Source organism: Branchiostoma floridae, unplaced genomic scaffold (assembly GCF_000003815.2).
Source record: "Branchiostoma floridae strain S238N-H82 unplaced genomic scaffold, Bfl_VNyyK Sc7u5tJ_1456, whole genome shotgun sequence".
NCBI lineage: Eukaryota > Metazoa > Chordata > Leptocardii > Amphioxiformes > Branchiostomatidae > Branchiostoma > Branchiostoma floridae.
Genome location: NW_023365722.1, coordinates 85,213 through 103,176, shown reverse-complemented (window position 1 = coordinate 103,176; position 17,964 = coordinate 85,213). Strand labels below are relative to the sequence as shown.

At 42.0% G+C, this 17,964-nt stretch overlaps 1 protein-coding gene across 1 annotated transcript; it reads left to right on the top strand.

Annotated features, from left to right (window-relative positions):
* Window positions 1-11,352: 11,352 nt before the first annotated feature.
* LOC118407752 lies at window positions 11,353-17,849 on the top strand (the record flags this gene model as incomplete). The annotated part of the gene is made up of 4 exons (XM_035808269.1): window positions 11,353-11,640; window positions 16,403-16,505; window positions 17,184-17,297; window positions 17,845-17,849. Coding segments are annotated over 4 exons (510 nt in total), but the record flags the coding sequence as incomplete, so codon positions are not given.
* Window positions 17,850-17,964: the final 115 nt, after the last annotated feature.

Here is a 17,964-nt window from a genome sequence, read left to right as displayed (position 1 = left end):
CCAAAATCATACCCATTTGATTTAGTAAATGCTATTTGGTGTGTACTTAGTCTTATGTCAAAACTATAAGGAGAGAACCACATACCTTGGCTTGTTATTCCATTGTCCGCCAGCCAGACACCTAAAGCTGTACAAGTCGTGGAGAAGATGTCCACTCTCGTTGCCTACTTTGAACCCCGACTCACACTTCAAGTTGCAGGAGTCCTGGTATCTGGTCCCGTTGCACGTAAGGCTGCCATTGGTTGGTGTCTGTGTGTTAGAGGCAAATCATCAGTAATAAGCCTTTTCACAGAGATCAAACCGAAGCACGGCGACAGGAATTCTCACGGTAATATGTCAAAGGTAAAGGCCCCGAAATTGACAACAGTCCTTGTCTGACCATTTCTTTAATTTGCATAACAACGTCGAGACGGGTTTTGTTTTCTTTTTTTGGCCGGGCCTTTACCTTTGGCATATTACCTAGAATTCCTTTCGCCATGCATGCGATCTAGTTCTGATCTCTGCTGTGACAGGGCTCATAATTACCTAATTTCCATTGCCGACGTTTACTTGGCTGGGATGGGATAATATTTTTTTTTTTTTGAAAATACTGCAAAAACGTTGACGTCATACAAACTATAGAAAGGAAAGTGCATTTTGTCAATTGGTTACCTATTCCTTACAAAAAAAAGATACTCGAAATATTGATGAGGCAAATGATATCGTTGCCACTACCAGCCATTTAGTCTTCTCGATTATCACATACGGCTTAAGTGTGATGAGAGTAACAAAATCGGCAAAACACAAATGCACGTACAGTGAGGTTGCCGCAGTCTTTCTTCTGACAAAACAAATCTGGTCCACCAACAACTGGTAGGGGTGCTACAATTCACAAGGAAATATTGATGTAGAAAGTTTTTTATTTGCACCTGACTAATTAAGTAATTAAGAAAAACAAAGGCGCCACATGCACAAAGTAATACTTCATTCTACTGATACATAATTATTATATGCTCTGGTTAAACACCCAGGTAAGAAGATATACCAAAAAGCAGTTACTCAAGCAACTGGATATGATCTTGAAAACGGCCAGACGTTTAAGATAGCTATAACATCGACTATCCTTCGTCAGTAACACTGAGGAATGCTAGTTGAAGAGCAGGTTTTATACCGTGGTCCCTGCCTTACGTACCTTCCGCTTGTAGACTCCAGATCCCTGTGCTATGACAAACTATGCTCTGATGGTCCGTCCCTTCGTACCCGGTATCACAGGTGACTCCGCAGGTGCTCCCGTACGTGTGTCCGCTGGCGCAATGTATGGCGGTGTTGGGGAACTCGGGAGGGGCTCCACAACTCACTGTGAACATCGAATTCCTTATTGGTGTGTTCAGGTTCAACTATATAGCATCTTGTGCATGCACACCTTACATGCATTGATGATTTCCATGACTAACGTCACATTTCCAAACCTAGTCCAGGTTGGACTGTTTTATCGTTTGTACAAATGAAAATACGTAAAAAAATGTTCACAATTATAATGTCCACTCTTTACGTCTTATATAGCTTGGAGTCCTTTATTGTATACTTTTCGTACCAAAAAGGTGCCCGACCGTACCCCGGTTTGGAAATGTGACGTATATATCTATAGGCCCTGAGTGTGTTCAGGTAAAATATAAACCTGTGCATGTATGTCTTTAATGCATGCATTGCTGATATCTAACGCTGCTAAAAACATCCAATATAGCATCTCCCAAACAAAATATGACATAATACCTGGGGTACACTCCGGATCCCCGTCCCAGGTAGCCTGAGATGTATCTCTGTCAACCTGACAGGTGAAATTGTCTTTTCCTAGCCGCTCATAGCCGTCATAACAGGCGAGATGGCACGTCTCACCGTACGTCGTACCTGTACAGGTGACGTCACCGTTTGGAGGCACCTGTACGTGCATAGAGGCGGAGAGCGCTGTGTAACCTGAGCTTTCAGAATTGTAAATGTGCGTGTATCTACGCGGTATACGGACCACATATGTGTATCTTACCAAGGAATGGAATATAACATATATGCTATGAAGACACGCACACATACATATATTGTACCGTTAAACATATGTCAATGGAGAGAGACAGAGAGACTGGGAGAGAGACACAGAGATTATGCAGTTTATCTATACAGTATCATCATAAAAATAAGTTAGATACTATATATAGAGTACATTGACAACTTCGGCAGATAAACATTCAGCTATTCAAGAAATCCACTATTTTTGTTTTGTTTAGTCTCTAAATGAATAGAGATTGCCTACCAACAACTCTCCACAGTCAGCGATGGCGCAAGTCAGACTCTTCGGAACAATTTCTTCTGTCAAAGAAAAAAAAATAAAACATTACAATTACATACATGACATGCATAGCAAAGACTCAAGAAGAACTTAATCAACATCATCTGTTCACACGTCATTATTTCTTGCTTATCTCCAACATTGCCGCTTTTTCTAATCCTACTTGACTTTTATGTTTTCCCCATCTGAGCCATATATTTTGTCTGTAACTGTTTTAATCTATTCAGAGGTGAACCCAATAATGCAAACAATAATAGTAAAAGTTGTATACACGTTATTTCTGTACACAAGAGTAAAGCACTCATCAACAAGCTTTTGGTCAGTCCTCTGGTCCTTCTCAAGCTGATACGAACCAAAGCCTTTGGCCAGAAGTTTGACGTCATCAATGGATCGAAAGTGCCGGGCAGTCGGTATCAGTCTTTTACTATATCGACTATTGTTACAGATGAAATTTCATACGAATAGGGATGTATCATTTTTATATGCATACCTGCTGATAGAGCATTTTGTATCTCTGTCGTGTTTCCTCTGAGAATTGCGGTCCAGTTTCCAGTCCAGCTGCAACCCAAGATGGCGTCCGTATCCGGTAGATACCCAACGTCACATATGACGTCACAACTATCCAAGAACACGTGACCTTGGCACAGATACGAGCCGTGCGGAGGGTCCACAGGTATGCTGCAGTGTACTATGTGATAGATAACAAGAAGATATGATAGCTTTAATACCCATAAGTGGTTTATTGCAACACCTTTGTGAAATCGCCAGTTATCGCTTTCGGTCTCATTGATACAGATCAATATGTATTGTACACGTTACAATTGCTGCCAATAAAGTTTTATCTGTGCATGAAAAAACTGTCATTACCTGGATCACACTGTGCGTGCTTGTCCCATTGTCCGGTAGCATTGCACGTCAGTACAGGGTTCCGGGGCATGTAGCCTCGGTCACAGACCACTCTGGCTTCTGACAGGTATGTGGTTGCGGTGCTGTTGACCCTACCACGACCTTCAGTCTTTGAATAAAAGGCATGCCTTGGTCATAAAACAAACTGGATTGCTTTGTTAGGGGCGCTGTAACTCATATGACTTATGTGTAGATGTACGTACGTATCTTTGCTGACACAACAATAGAACAGCGACTGTTCTTAGACTCCTAACTTTATAGCTATACACAAAAAAAATAAGTACCTCAAAGTCTCCTCCACAGTTCAGTATTGTACAAACGGGCCTTCTTGACGCCCCAAACGTCTCTGCAATAAAAAAAGGACAGATCATGTTATATCACAGCACTATCTGATTTCTTTTGCAATAATCTGTAGGATTTGGGGTAATATGCGAAGTCTACACTGGGCTCTCTTGAAAATCAACTATCATATTAAGTTCAATGGGCAACCCAGATATGTCTTGACATGAAGTAAATGAATTAAATATATATTCATAAAATAAAGATTTCGTCGCATTGTTCTCCCTACCTAGATCAGACAGAACCTCCAGAAAGTCCAGGTTGGCCACCAGGTGATCGACATATGGACCCACCCAGATCAACATCTGTCGCATCATGTCAAAATCAATGATATTTTCCACTGAAACCAAGTTCAGATATGTCCTCACCATGGCAAAGTTTGGGACTTGTGCAATCTTTTCTAAAACCTTAAGAGCCACGTCCGCGTAAATTCTGTCGGGGATGCCGAGGTACTGGAAAACCCGAGGGTCGGTGTTCGGCATCGCGTCGGCTGCCCGGCCGACGCCGACAAGTGTCGACACGACTTCGGGCTCGATCGGCGCCCATCGGCCGCGATTGCAGAACAGCAGGCCTGCGTCATTGGTCCGGTAGCCCACGTGACACATGGCGATGCACATGCGCACGTAGATGTTGTAGTACGCGATGTCTGTGCAGTTGAAGTAGCCATGATGTAGCTCAGAAAGTAACGCATTTTCACAATCTGAAATAGAATAAAAGACATAAACATAAAGCAATCTTATCACACATAACCTATAGTCATAGGTATTGTAAACATAATAGGTACTAACCTATCTATGCATATGTGTAAATGCCCATTATGTAATATTAACTTTCAACTTAGGCACGATTTACACGAGGCAAAAAATAAAACGACGTACGTCGTTCGACGCGCGGCGCCCGTCCTAGGACTCTGTTTTTCCCCGTGTAAACAACGAAAACAACGCGCTGCGGCGCGCTGTGGCGCGACGCAGTGTGGCACCTCCATAATTGACTTACGACGCGCCGCCTAACCTCGTGTAAACGGATCTGTGTCGTAGGTAGCCCATTTCTGCGGCACTGTGTGTGCTCCTGGTATGCTCTCGCACCAAAACCGTTCGGTTGACATTTCCTTGAGCTTCAATGATAGCATCGGCAGCAAAGAAGGTTGCCCGTTGAATGTCGAGGTATCGATCCCTACAACGCACAAGCCGTCTTCTGTGCCATGCCCGGCGCATGTACGCGCAAGTAGACAAGAAAATCATCATCTGTCGGATGAACAACATGAACAGAACTTGTTCTATGATCCCGCCATTCTGAAAACGCGTCTGTCAAATGTCATGGCGGGTCACCGCGATGTCAAGGCACGGCAACGCGATGCACCATGGCGCGCCGCAGGGGTGTGTGTAAAACGAAAACTGTTCTACGTCACTATCCTAGAACAAACGACGTACGTCGTTCAAAGTGCCTCGTGTAAATTGGGCCTTACTTTACACTTGAGGCTCTCTATTCCATATTGAACATGCCGTATCATCCTTGTGACGTTACGTCTTACGTACGACAGAAGAGCTCGCGTGAACCCATCTCTCCCTATAGCTACGTCATGTGTTTGTTTTCCTGCGGGTCCCGGGTTGATCTTCATAACAATTTTACAGGGCCTAGTATGGCCAAAATATAGCGCGGTAGCCGCTGGCTGTCCACGTGGGGATCATGCCCGTTGAAAAACGGCCAGGGAACTGCTCGGTGGGTCTCAGTTATCCAATTGTGACCAAAACACCCTATACTTAATAGTATTCAAGTAAAATTACTAAATGACTCACATTGTTGTACATGTATAGGAGGCTCCTCGGTCGGTTGCTGCACGGTTCCCGGTGGCTGTATCTCTGACTCGTTCCTTCCGGAAGACAGTGCCAACTGGTACCACCTCTGCATCTCCGGAGAAAACTGCTGCATCCACACAGGCACGGGTTTGGGTGTCATGTACACTATTAATACATAGCAAAGAATATCAGAACAATCATGGTACAGAAAACAAGGCTACTAGCTAGGGATATGAACAACTCAAGGCCTAACCTCTGTTTTGAAACAATTTTATCAACCCTGAACAATATTAACGAAGCTTAAATGTGATCAAGATGGGAGTATTTGTCTGTGATATCATATTACCAAGAAATACAGCTTTTCAAACCAACGTTAATGCAGCTTAGGCTAACGTCACATTTCCAAACAAGGGCCCGGCCGGGCTGTTTGTGGAAACTAAAAATAGAATTGTACACGTAAAATGAACGCAACTAATGCCCACGTCTATATTCCCTTTACGTCTTGTGCAGTTAGGTGTCTTTTATATTATACTTTTCGTTCCTAAAAGCCTGGCCCCGGTTTGGAAATATGGCGTAGGACTAACCTGAAACGACGTTGGTCTGGAAGAATACAGCGAACACCACAGCAGACACGGCGGCCAGGGTGTAAAAGATGGCGGCCAGGATGACCAGCGTGTCCGGTGCTTTCCTCCGCGGCTGGTTCACATGTAGGGTGTTCCCGTACCCGTACAGCGGTGGGCCGTACGGCGTCCAGACGGCGCCGGGCTTGAGGTGCTTCCCGGTGAAGAGGGAATCGCAGCTCGGCTGTCTTTTGAGCGGGAACTACGATTATGTACAAGGAGAACAAAGGGTCAGAACATTTTTTTTAATTGTGCTTCATGACAGATAAGGACGGCGTAGCATTGCAGCTAAGTTAGTAACATATCTTTAATATACCACTGTCACATACAATGAACAGATAGAAGATCAAGGAACTATTGAAACGGGATGGTGGGGAGGTGGGGCTTGGTGGGGGAGGGGGGCTTAGACTCAGTTACGTTTCAAACTTTGGGATAGGGACCATAATCTTACAAAGTAGATGATACTTACAAGTGTTACCATTGGAATTTGACAACTATTATGTATTGATACTCTACTTTGCGTTTGGGACCGCATTGGAAAAACTGCATTAACTATCTCTCACATAATTTCACTCGGCGTACCCAAAAGCTCTGTCAACGCGGCGGTCAGGGGTGAGCTAGGAGTTTTCCCACTTTATATTGATTCACAGACACAGATGATAAAATACTGGCTTAGGTTACATAATCTCCCAAATGACAGACTTGTAAAGAAAGCATATAATACTTCTGTTGAGCTACAACAAGACTGGGCTGTGCATGTGCAAGATATGTTAATTAGACATGGTTTCCAAAATGTTTGGCTTAATCCTGCTGTTAATGCCAACCGTTTTGGAAATATATTTAAGAACCGTCTGCAAGACACGTTTCTCTCTGGTTGGAGACAAGAATTAAGAAGTTTTAACAAACTCAGTACGTATTGTAAAATCAAAAAAAGAATTCTGTTTCGAAAAATATCTTTCATCTGTTCAAAACAAATTGTTTAGAAATAACCTAACGAGACTAAGGATTAGTGCACACACCTTACAAATTGAAAAGGGCCGACACTACAACATACCAGCCAATGAGAGACTTTGTCCCACATGCCATAATGACATAGAAAATGAATTTCATTTTGTAATGGATTGTCCGACTTATGAAGAAGACCGTCAAAAGTTATTTCAAAATATTGTATGTAAGTCCGAAATTGTACTACCACATGCTAGGTCAGAGGTATTCCATTTGATATTATCATGTCCTGTTCATATATCTGCCTACGTAGGCCAATTTATTTACAACTCATTACAAAAACGAGATAATGCTTTATGATACTCACTAGATTGTTTATACTGTTATATTATATTACATTAGTTGTTAGTTATTTGTATTAGTATATAGTTGTTCACATTGCCATACATTGTAACTGTTACAATTGTTGCGCAATAAAGTTATTCTATTCTATTCTATTCTATGTAAATACTTTATGCTTGGAACTGCATCTGTAAGCAGCGACACCTGTGTTGCAGTGCAATTCGAACCATTTAGAAGAGGAATGTGACAGAAGGTCACCAAAACGTCTGTGTACAAGTTGTGGACAAAGACTCTTGTTACTTGTACTTATATTTTTTATGATAAATGAAATAAAAAAAATATCTACTTACATGTTTATCAATTGAATCCAAGGATATGGTTTTCTCGGTTTCTTCCGACTTGGACTGTTCTCTGTGACTTGAAAATGGCGCTTCCTTCTCTTCAACGGTGAAATGCCTTTGAGAAAAGGTTGAGAAAAGGTAACACATTAGAACTATTGCTTGTGTCAACATTTTTCTTCATTCTTGTACGTGTATAAGATTCTTGTGTTATAATCTTTAGGTCTGCTGTACTACTACTGTAGTTATGGAACTGCTAAACTTTCTTTCCAACACGAATTAATATAGGGACTTACCCTAAAAAACTACTACTGTAGTTGTTAGTATAAAGTTTCCACCAAGATACAAATAAATAGCAATGAAAACAACAGCAATAATACATGAATAAGAGTGATGCCGACTGCATGTCGCCATTAAAATGATAATGCTATCGTCTCTTTTACTTCCGGGTACCTTACTAAACATATTGCACCAACATCGCGACTTTTGCACCAATTTTCTTTTGCGTTCACATCGCAATGGCGTATAAAAATCCAGACGAGTCAAACAAAATGGCCGCGACTAAAATATAACCGTTTCCATACAAGATATATGATTTGTTAGAAATCACAGTGTTGCTACTGAATTGAAAATTCATAAAAAAGAGATTTGCATTGAAAGATTTATGTTCCCCATTGTGCCTTTTTCCATCAATTTTTTTACTATTTGGTTTTGGGCAGACGAAGACAATGTGGCACTGCACTCAAGTTTTTTTGTAACTTATTTTAACAGTGCCATATATACGGTACAGACAGATGGTAAAGGTAATCTTTTACCTCCCCGGCCGAAGTCGGGCACCCATTTTTCAACTGGGTGAAGTGAGTAAGGTCGTGTAAAGTGCCTCTCCCAAGGGCACAACGTCGGGGGCACGGCTGGGATCGAACTCAGGACCTCTAGATTCCGAGCCGAACGCTTTACCAGTAAGGCCACGCCCGACGCCTTGAGGATTATGATTTTTTTTATTTGTTATTTTTTAAATCTGCTTTAGAGTCCATTCCAAGACACCATGCGGATGTTTGTTGCCATTGTTTAGAATTGATTTTAAATTTTTGTAATTATATGTCTAGGACATTTGATACTTCAGAAATATTTTTAACACTGTTTCAACTTTATGAATATTTCCCTGGTCCTGTAAAACTTTGGAAATATTCATGGTGTGGAATTGGATACTTCTAATGGTTTCTAAATAATGATAACAGCATTCTACCATTATTTACCATTTTCTACCATTTTTTGTAAATGGGTCAGTGGGCTGGGTAGATAGTAATTCACACATCCTTGCTAAGTATGGTTGGGTGCCATGCAACAATGGCCCACCACAAAGGATCCACCAGTGCCCAGCTGTGAAGTCTAAAAATATACAGATGCAACAATAGGGATTACTTTTATGGGGGCAATAAACTAATTTTACCATTTGGCCAGGTTTACCATTTTTTGTAAATATTTGTAAATGTGAAATAATCACAGAGAGGTTTCACAATTATTCTAAATAAAGATATTCTTGTATAGTTACTTTCAAAATGTTTCTAAAATATTCAAAGAAATTCAAATAAATGAGTATTTTCTTAGTCATTTTTTTGAAAATAATTTAATTATTGTGGCTCAGATATTCTTTTATTCAAAATAATTCAGACTAATTATAAATATCGCCTAAAAACCCTCATGGTGTCTTGGAATGGACTCTAGACGACGAATTTGCGCCAATATAATTTTGCGCCTGATTGCGATACTTTGAAAATGCCTTCCTCAATTTGGTGGTATTTGGCACAGTCCAGTTTTAGTGGCAGGAAAACAACTGTGGACAGGAAAATGACTGTAAGTAGAACCCACCTGTGCTGATCATCAGTGTGGCCAGTTTGTTGTTCGGTGTCTTTGGAGGAGCCTTCGTCGCCACTTCCTTTGTTAACATTCTGAGCTTCTCCCGTCTAAGACAATAAGTAAACGAAATAATTAAGTTAAACGTTCAAGGTTTGCACCGAAGGAATGATGATGATGAATTAATGCCGTAAGCACAAGCTAAGGGAGAGAATAGGTTTGATTTATATACAGACTTGTCTAGCTATACCTGTACGTAACTAGTGATAAGAGAGGATGACACACCGGTTGCAGACTGACAGACCGACCGACAGACAGACAGACAGTCAGACAGACAGACAGACAATCAGGCAGACACTCAGGCAGGCAGACAAACAGATAGACAGAGAGACAGACTGACAGACATTAAAACAAACAGACAGGCAGTCAGACCAGACAGACAGGCAGGCAGACAGACAAACAGATAAACAGAGAGACAGACAGACAGACATTAAAACAAACAGACAGGCAGTCAGACCAGACAGGCAGGCAGACAGACAAACAGATAGACAGAGAGACAGACAGACAGACATTAAAACAAACAGACAGGCAGGCAGACCAGACAGGCAGGCAGACAGACAAACAGATAGACAGAGAGACAGACAGACAGACATTAAAACAAACAGACAGGCAGTCAGACCAGACAGACAGGCAGGCAGACAGACAAGCAGGCAGGCAAACAGACAACCTGACAGATAGTCAGTCAGACAGACAGACAGACAGACAGACAGACAGGCAGGCAGACAGAGAGACAGAGAGAGATAAAGAGATAGACAGACAGACAGACAGACAGACAGACAGGCAGACAGACAGAGAGATAGACAGACAGACAGACAGGAAGTCAGACCAGACAGGCAGGCAGACAGGCAGACAGACAGACAGACAGACAGACAGACAGACAGAGAGACAGTCAGACAGACAGGAAGTCAGACCAGACAGACAGGCAGTCAGTCAGACAGACAGACAGACAGACAGACAGACAGAGAGTCGCAGAGACAGAAAGAAATGAGCCCCAAAGAATGCTTCGATTTTTTGACGGTAAGGTAACAATACACACACCCCTACTCCTTAAGAATAAATGAATGAAGACCTTTGTTGCACATTTCGCCCAACCGCGCTAAGTATAGGTCACAGCAGAGACAGAACATATATGATAATATCATAGATCTCTAATCAAACATAGTAACAGTGGTTCAATAAATTACCTGTATTTGGCCTTTGTCACCTGTCGCAGCCGTTAGGGTCTTTTGTTTAGGTTTCTGCCCTCTGCTCCGTGTCTGCTCGGGTAAGTCACCAGGAGGCAGCAGATTGTCGTCGTACCGGGAGGCCCAGGCCATGTTAGTCGGGCCGTCATTCGGCCTGTCCCGAGGGACATGCTTTTCGTTGTTTGGTGAGGACGACATCTCTTTCTGATGTTCATGCCGGGGTGCGGGGTCGTTATAATGGTTGCTCTGGTCCACACTCTGGTCGTCCCGTCGGGAAGCCCAGGCTGTTTTAGTCGGGCCGTAAGCCAGCCTGTGCCGAGGGAGCAGCTCTTCGCTCTTTGGCCAGGACGACATCTCTCCCTGGTCAGCCTGGTTGTTGCACTGCTGCGCGGGAGCCCTCTGGTCGACACTCTGGTCGTCCCTTCGGGAAGCCCAGGCTGTTTTACTCGGGCCGTGAGCTGACCTGTCCCGAGGGAGCAGCTCTTCGCTCTTTGGCCAGGACGACATCTCTCCCTGGTCAGCCTGGTTGTTGTACTGCTGCACGGTAGCACTCTGGTCGACACTCTGGTCGTCCCTTCGGGAAGCCCAGGCTGTTTTACTCGGGCCGTGAGCTGACCTGTCCCGAGGGAGCAGCTTTCCGCTCTCTGGCCAGGACGACATCTCTATTTGGTGATTGTGTTGCTGTGTGGTGTCGCCCTGTTCGTTGTTCTGGTCACCACCTTGGTCGTTGCCCCCGGGGTCGCATCGGGTGGCCCAGGCTTCTTTCGTCAGGCCGTGATCCGACCTGTTACGAGATCTAGAGAGCAGCTCTTCGCTCTTTGGCCAGGACGACATCTCACCTTGGTGGTTGCTCTTGTGGTCGCACCGGAGTGCCCAGGTGTATTTCGTCGGATCGTCAGTCGTCTTGTCCCGAGGAAACAGCTTGCTGTTGTCCGGTGAAGCCGACATCTCTCTGTGGTGACGTGAAAATGTGGCAGATCAACTGATTGCACCGCGGTCTCTGTACTTTGACCAGACGAATGTCAACAACAAGGGCAAAGGTACAGTTCTGATCACAAGCAATCTGAAGCTCTCCCAAATTAATCGATAAACATCAGGTCACAAACCGGCTAACCTGGTTTTTGTCCGTACGTTTTCTTGGGAGGCCACGTCCGCCACGTTTTTCGTGCATCGTTCGTTGCGCAAGTGGAGAGTTACAACATAGACTCCGGCTGGTTTTTATTTGGGGGGGGGGGGCGTTCGTTCGCGATTTTCAAGGTTGGCTAGGTTTTCTTGTGCCAGGAAAGGGAGTTTGCCGAGGAAGGGAGTATGCTATAAAATGTGGAATCGCCGACAACTTCTTTTCTTATCAAATAAAGGAGTTTTTACCAATTAGACATGTGCAACTTGCTTCATTTTTGTCCCACGAAATTAAAGTAATGAAACAAAAAATGTCATAAAATCAATCAACAATGTCCCAGCTGAGTGACTCGGACTACCCTTTGAAATAGCACATTTCAGACCTCTAACAAGTCTTGTCATATACCCCTTCAGTGCCAATAATGATATCATGTATAATCTCATTTGATACTATTTTCTATAATACTTCCTCGACGTAGGAGCGAACTATATTTCTATACCTTAAGTCAAATCAAGTTTTAAGACAAGGCGCTAAATATTTCATGCCAAGTAAAACTTAATGAGGTTATCTCGCGGAAGCTGGGTAAGTTGGTGTCGCTGTGGCCGAAAGATTTCACACCCAACAAATTTCATGGATAAAATACGACTTTTTTTAAGATTTGTACGTTTGCTGTCTATTAGTCATACTTGTAGGCTTTTACATTATAGTTCAATTATAAAGTCAAGGGTAACACACATCTATTTAGAACACAGCAACGATGCCAATAAACTGCAGTCCACTGAGATATCCCCATAAACCGCACCTCTACGTATTTTTTATCTACATTACATTCTTCTGCATAAAACATCTTGACTCACTCACTTGTAGCTGTACTGCGCACTTGTTCTCACCTGAAAATGCCGTATGTGGGCGGTGTTGTGAGCTTGTAAGGTACGTCGAAGGGGCTACAAAGGGGCAATGTCAATAATGTCTGAGTTAAAATATAACCGGGTAGTGACTTAAGAATATAATAATAATAACAGCTGGACCGAGTAGGGTGTTCCCCTGCTACTTTTACCTGTACGTCATGGTTTAGATATGGCACATGACGTTTGTACTTCGGACTTCGCGATAAACAATGACGAAGTTGTTACCTTCGCTAGAAGCTTATTTTTCTGTGTCTGTCCGTCTGTAAACGTTAACACGATAACTCAAGAATACCTGGACTGATTGTCTTGACATTTGGTACATGAATCTAGGTAATACCTCAGAATATTTAAATTTTGGGCCCACTAGCGGCTTGTTCTGGAACTGCAACACTTTTTATCTCGTGTTCTAGACAGGCTGTGGTCACGATTTTTGGTTGGCAGATAGATCTTGTTGTTGCGGAGACGTGTCATAACTTTGGAACCCCTAGCAACTTCCTTTAGAACAGCAGGTGACGATTTAGTTGCAGACTTTGAAACAAGAGAGTGAAGAAGCCTTAAGTTAAGGGATGAATGGGTTTTCATGATGTTTTTTTTGTTGTTGTTGTTGTTTTTTGCCTCTAGATCTGGCGCGGAGTGATATGATGATGACCTTATGGTAGCTTCGATTAGGACGGGCGAAATGGTACGTCAATCGTTCTCCCTATACTTGAAACTGCTATGAAAGGCCAATTATTTGCAAATTTGCAAGTGTTAGCGCGGCCAGTGCCAGTTGCAACAATGCCATTGTGACAGAAAACACAAAGTTCAAAAGCTCAAAGTTCAAAATGTCATGTGCTTAGCATATTACATGCATAACTGCACACAGGAAACGTCAGACATCATATAAGAGGCCAGTCAGCTGTCAGATAACCCTTCTCTGCAATCTTCAAGACCTTTTAACCCTTGATTTGAAAACTACGTCTGACCCAGTCTTAACTCAACTTTTACTCAGGGGTTCACCCACTTTACCAACAGAAACAAATACCCATATTATGCAACTTGCACAGACATACATACTCCAGACCAACCGTTTTCAAACTGATTGAATATTTTCCTTTAAAATCTTGTATGTATATATATATATTTATTTGTTGGATCCGTCACCCCACTGCTGTACTACTATTTAATTTGATCTCACATTGTTTTGTCCTTTGTTTATTTTATTTTCAAATGTCCTAGTGGTAATGTTAATATTAGCTTTGCTAGAGTTCATTTACCACTGTGTCTTGTCTTATATATGTACCAATAAAAAAAAAGATAAGGTTATCAATGACCAATTCTACCAACTATGAACCCCTCTTTCTATCCTGTCACTGACGTAACGTCGACTTTTGCAATTCACTGTCACATTGTTTTTAGGATTCGATTCTTCAGCACATTTTTAACGATCGACGACGATGGTATACATAAAACATGTTTAGTGCAGCTAGTTTGCATTGCGCCTGCGTACGTATAAAATCAAATAAACATATTTCTCGAACAATAAGATTCTTATGATTTTGATATAAATCAAAAAGCAAGCCTCAGACAATCAATGCCCCACCCCAACCCCCTTGTACGCACGACTAATCTTGTGTTGAATAAAAGAATAACGTTTCACAATAACATTTTCAGCAAACGGTGACCGAACTGAGTGAGTAAGTGAGGTTACCAAGCACACTCTATGATTCCTTACCCCCCAAAATCACTTGGAGTTATTCCGACTGGCTTGAAAGGTATGTATCTGTCCGAAGATTATTGTCAAAGAATATTTAGCGTGTCTACAATGAGTACATCCATACCTTAATGAGAATTTAATAATTCGAGCAGATGTTAGCGTTTGCCGTTCGGAAGTTTCCTGGCTGTAAGCAGGGATACATATACATGCCAAATAGATTTTACATTGATGGCCTTGTATTTTGCTTTAGAAGAGATAGTACACAATCATGATAGGCTTTGAAATTAACGCAGACTGTCTCCGTATTAAAAGTGATTCCCTGTATTTCATTATTTGAGTAAGCTAGTATACGTAAATTACCAGCATTTACTGTGCGTTGTAACCGATTATATTGTTTATTGTATGTTGTGTAGTTGCTAGACCTAGCGCTGTAAAATAGGCTCTGGCTAGTTAAGTAGTTATGTATGTCTCTTTATACAGCCGAGTAACTCAAGTCAAATCAAAGATACATAATTGTCCACACTAATGATAAATAACTCCTAGTTGGAGATGATGTTAGTTCCGAATAATACCCTGGGAGCTAGCCAGGACCGGGTAGCTAGCGAGTTTTGTTCGGGGAGCCAAGGCAGTCAGCCCGCCGATCTCACATAAGCGCTCTGGGGAGTTAAAGCCTGAAGGAGTTATCGCTATCCTTGGATAAGGGCAGGTGGACCTCATCGCGCTTAAACTCCCGGGGCGCTAATAGGAGATCGGCGGGTCTGACTGTCTTGGGTCACCGAATAAACTGCCCTAGCTGCCCGATCCCAGCTGGCTCCCAGGGTAGGGAAATAAAGGCGCTGCACCTTTAATTATTCATTTTGTGACGTCATACTATGTAGGAGACATTCTGCCAGAACTAGAAAATTCAGATTGACCACGCCACAATCTATTTAAATGTTTTAAGTATTATTGTTAATAATAATTAGCAAGAGTTTATCTGCACTTATCTCATTTAAGCTTACAGGATCATGATATGTTAACAAAGTCGTATAACGAATGCTTGTAATGATATTTCAGAAATAATCGTATATATCTTGTTAAAGGGTGTTGTAGATTTCTATCATTATGTCTATTTCTTATATGCAGTCATAACATTTCAGCACAATGAGTAAACAACATTAATATTAACATTCAAACAGCCAGAATCAGACAATCAACACAACCATATCAGTAATGGTAATTTACAGCTGTTTGTTGCAAATTGCTAAGGAACAAACGAGCTCAAAACACGTGTCCAAAGAGCGCAGGGGAAAAGGGTAAGACAAATTATTTCTGAAACATCAAACAGAACATTTGGAACAGTTCTGAAATATTTTATTTTCACCAACACAAATTCAAGGCCTTAGTTCTTTGCCATATGGGTTAGAAAGTAAACGACGTCTGGGAGGACAATGTTGGGAAGATTTTTAGTCTTGTGTGAACAAAATGTTTCCCATTATAAGTCATTTCTTTATCAATGCTACAAAGAATGTGGATGCCAACGTACACGCGTTACTCACTGGGTGCTGCTTTTATACATGAGAAAGAAGACTGAACTAATGTTAACGTTAAAGCCATGTGACTACGGCAACGGGTCGTAAGTTCCAGGTAACATGTGTCGCCCCCTGTCTTAGGAAGTATTGCTGAAATCACGTGGCTCTATCTTCACGTTCAGGAAATAGCAGTAGACGTTTTTATGCAGGAAATTGTGGTAAATCTGAATTGATTTGAAGTGTTGGTTAGATAAGTTGCTATCTTTTTTTTCTTCAGAATGCCCTTTAGTAACACAGATAATCTTTCATGCGATGATTTACCATGGTTTTCCGGTTATAGAGATCCAAGACAATCAAGCAATTGTTCGCTTGCATCATAAGTTGGTGCGTGGCGGCTACAGACAGTTCATGTACAGTAGGTGTAGTTTTAATAATTATAAGAAGATACATGTTCTGTTTGCAGGACACCATGGGAAGAAAGCTACGACACCTGCTGATATTCCTTCTCATCATCCTGAAGGAGCCCAACATGTCAGAAGCTGGTTGCAGCTGTGCATCATCACGCTGTGACTGCACCAACCAGGGCCTTACCAGCATCCCTCAGAACCTCCGGCGTCCGAAATCCATTTCTAAATTGTGGTTACAAAACAATCTCATTACAACTGTAAATCGATCTAAGCTTCTACGGTATACAAATTTGATTCAGTTGTGGTTGACAAACAATCGTATTGCCTTTGTTGATTATTTCCCCAAACTACTCAAGCTGCAAGATCTGTCCTTACAAAACAACAAAATAACTAGCATCCATCCTGGTACATTTTCTAATTTACCTAAGCTCCAAACGCTGTCCCTGTCTTCAAACAAGATAATGACGATCGAGTCTGGTACGTTTGAAAAGCAATCCAGGCTCGAAGTACTGTGTCTATACTACAACCAGATATCAATGATTCCACCTGAAGTATTTACAAATCTACACAGGCTCCAAAAGTTATACCTGCCAAATAATCAGATAACAACAATTCATTCTGGCCTCTTTGCAAATTTAGCTCAACTGAAACTGTTAAACCTGAGAAACAACAACATTGCAAAGATTGAAGCAAGCATATTTGCATCTATGCCCCAGCTTCAATCGTTGTACCTATCCTCCAACCAGATAACAGATATTCACCCTGATTCATTTGCAAATTTACCCAAGCTCGAATTTTTGGAGCTGTTAAACAACAATATAACAATGATTGGGCCAGGCGTATTTGCACATCTACCAAAGCTTGAAATATTGGACCTGGAAAACAACCAGATTATAAAGATCCATGCAAATACTTTCGCAAATTTACTCCAGCTACAAGAGTTGCACCTGGGTTCGAACCAGATTGCAAATATCACACATGATTTATTTGCAAATCTGCTCCATCTGCAAGAATTGGAACTCAGCAAAAACAAGATTAAAACAATTGAGCCTGGCGTACTGGCAAATCTCTCCGAGCTCAAATTGTTGGACCTGGATGGTAACAAGATCACAAAGATTCAGTCCGGTGTATTTGCCAATTTGCCCCAGCTGGAAGAATTGAGTCTAAACTTTAACCAGATAACTGAAATTCAGCCTGGTTTCTTTGCAAATCTACCCAGGCTGCGACTCTTGGAGTTGCGAAACAACAACATAACAATAATTCAGTCAGGTGTATTTTCAAAGATACCCCAGCTGCAAAAGCTGTACCTGTGCTTCAACAGAATAACTAGCATCCATTCTGATGCATTCGCAAATCTGACAGAACTCCGGCTTTTGAATCTTCGGTCAAACAAGATGTCTACCATTCCCCCTTTAGTTTATGGATTGTCCCCATCTATTCATACCATTAAACTTGATCAAAACCATTGGCAATGTGACTGCAAGATGGTTCCCTTTAGGCTGAACACTACCAAATTCCCTTCATTTAAAGACCAAATAAGGTGTGCCCAACCCTCTAAATTCCAGGGACAGAAGCTTGCAGATGTCAATCCTGAAGAATTGGTATGCGAAGATCCGAT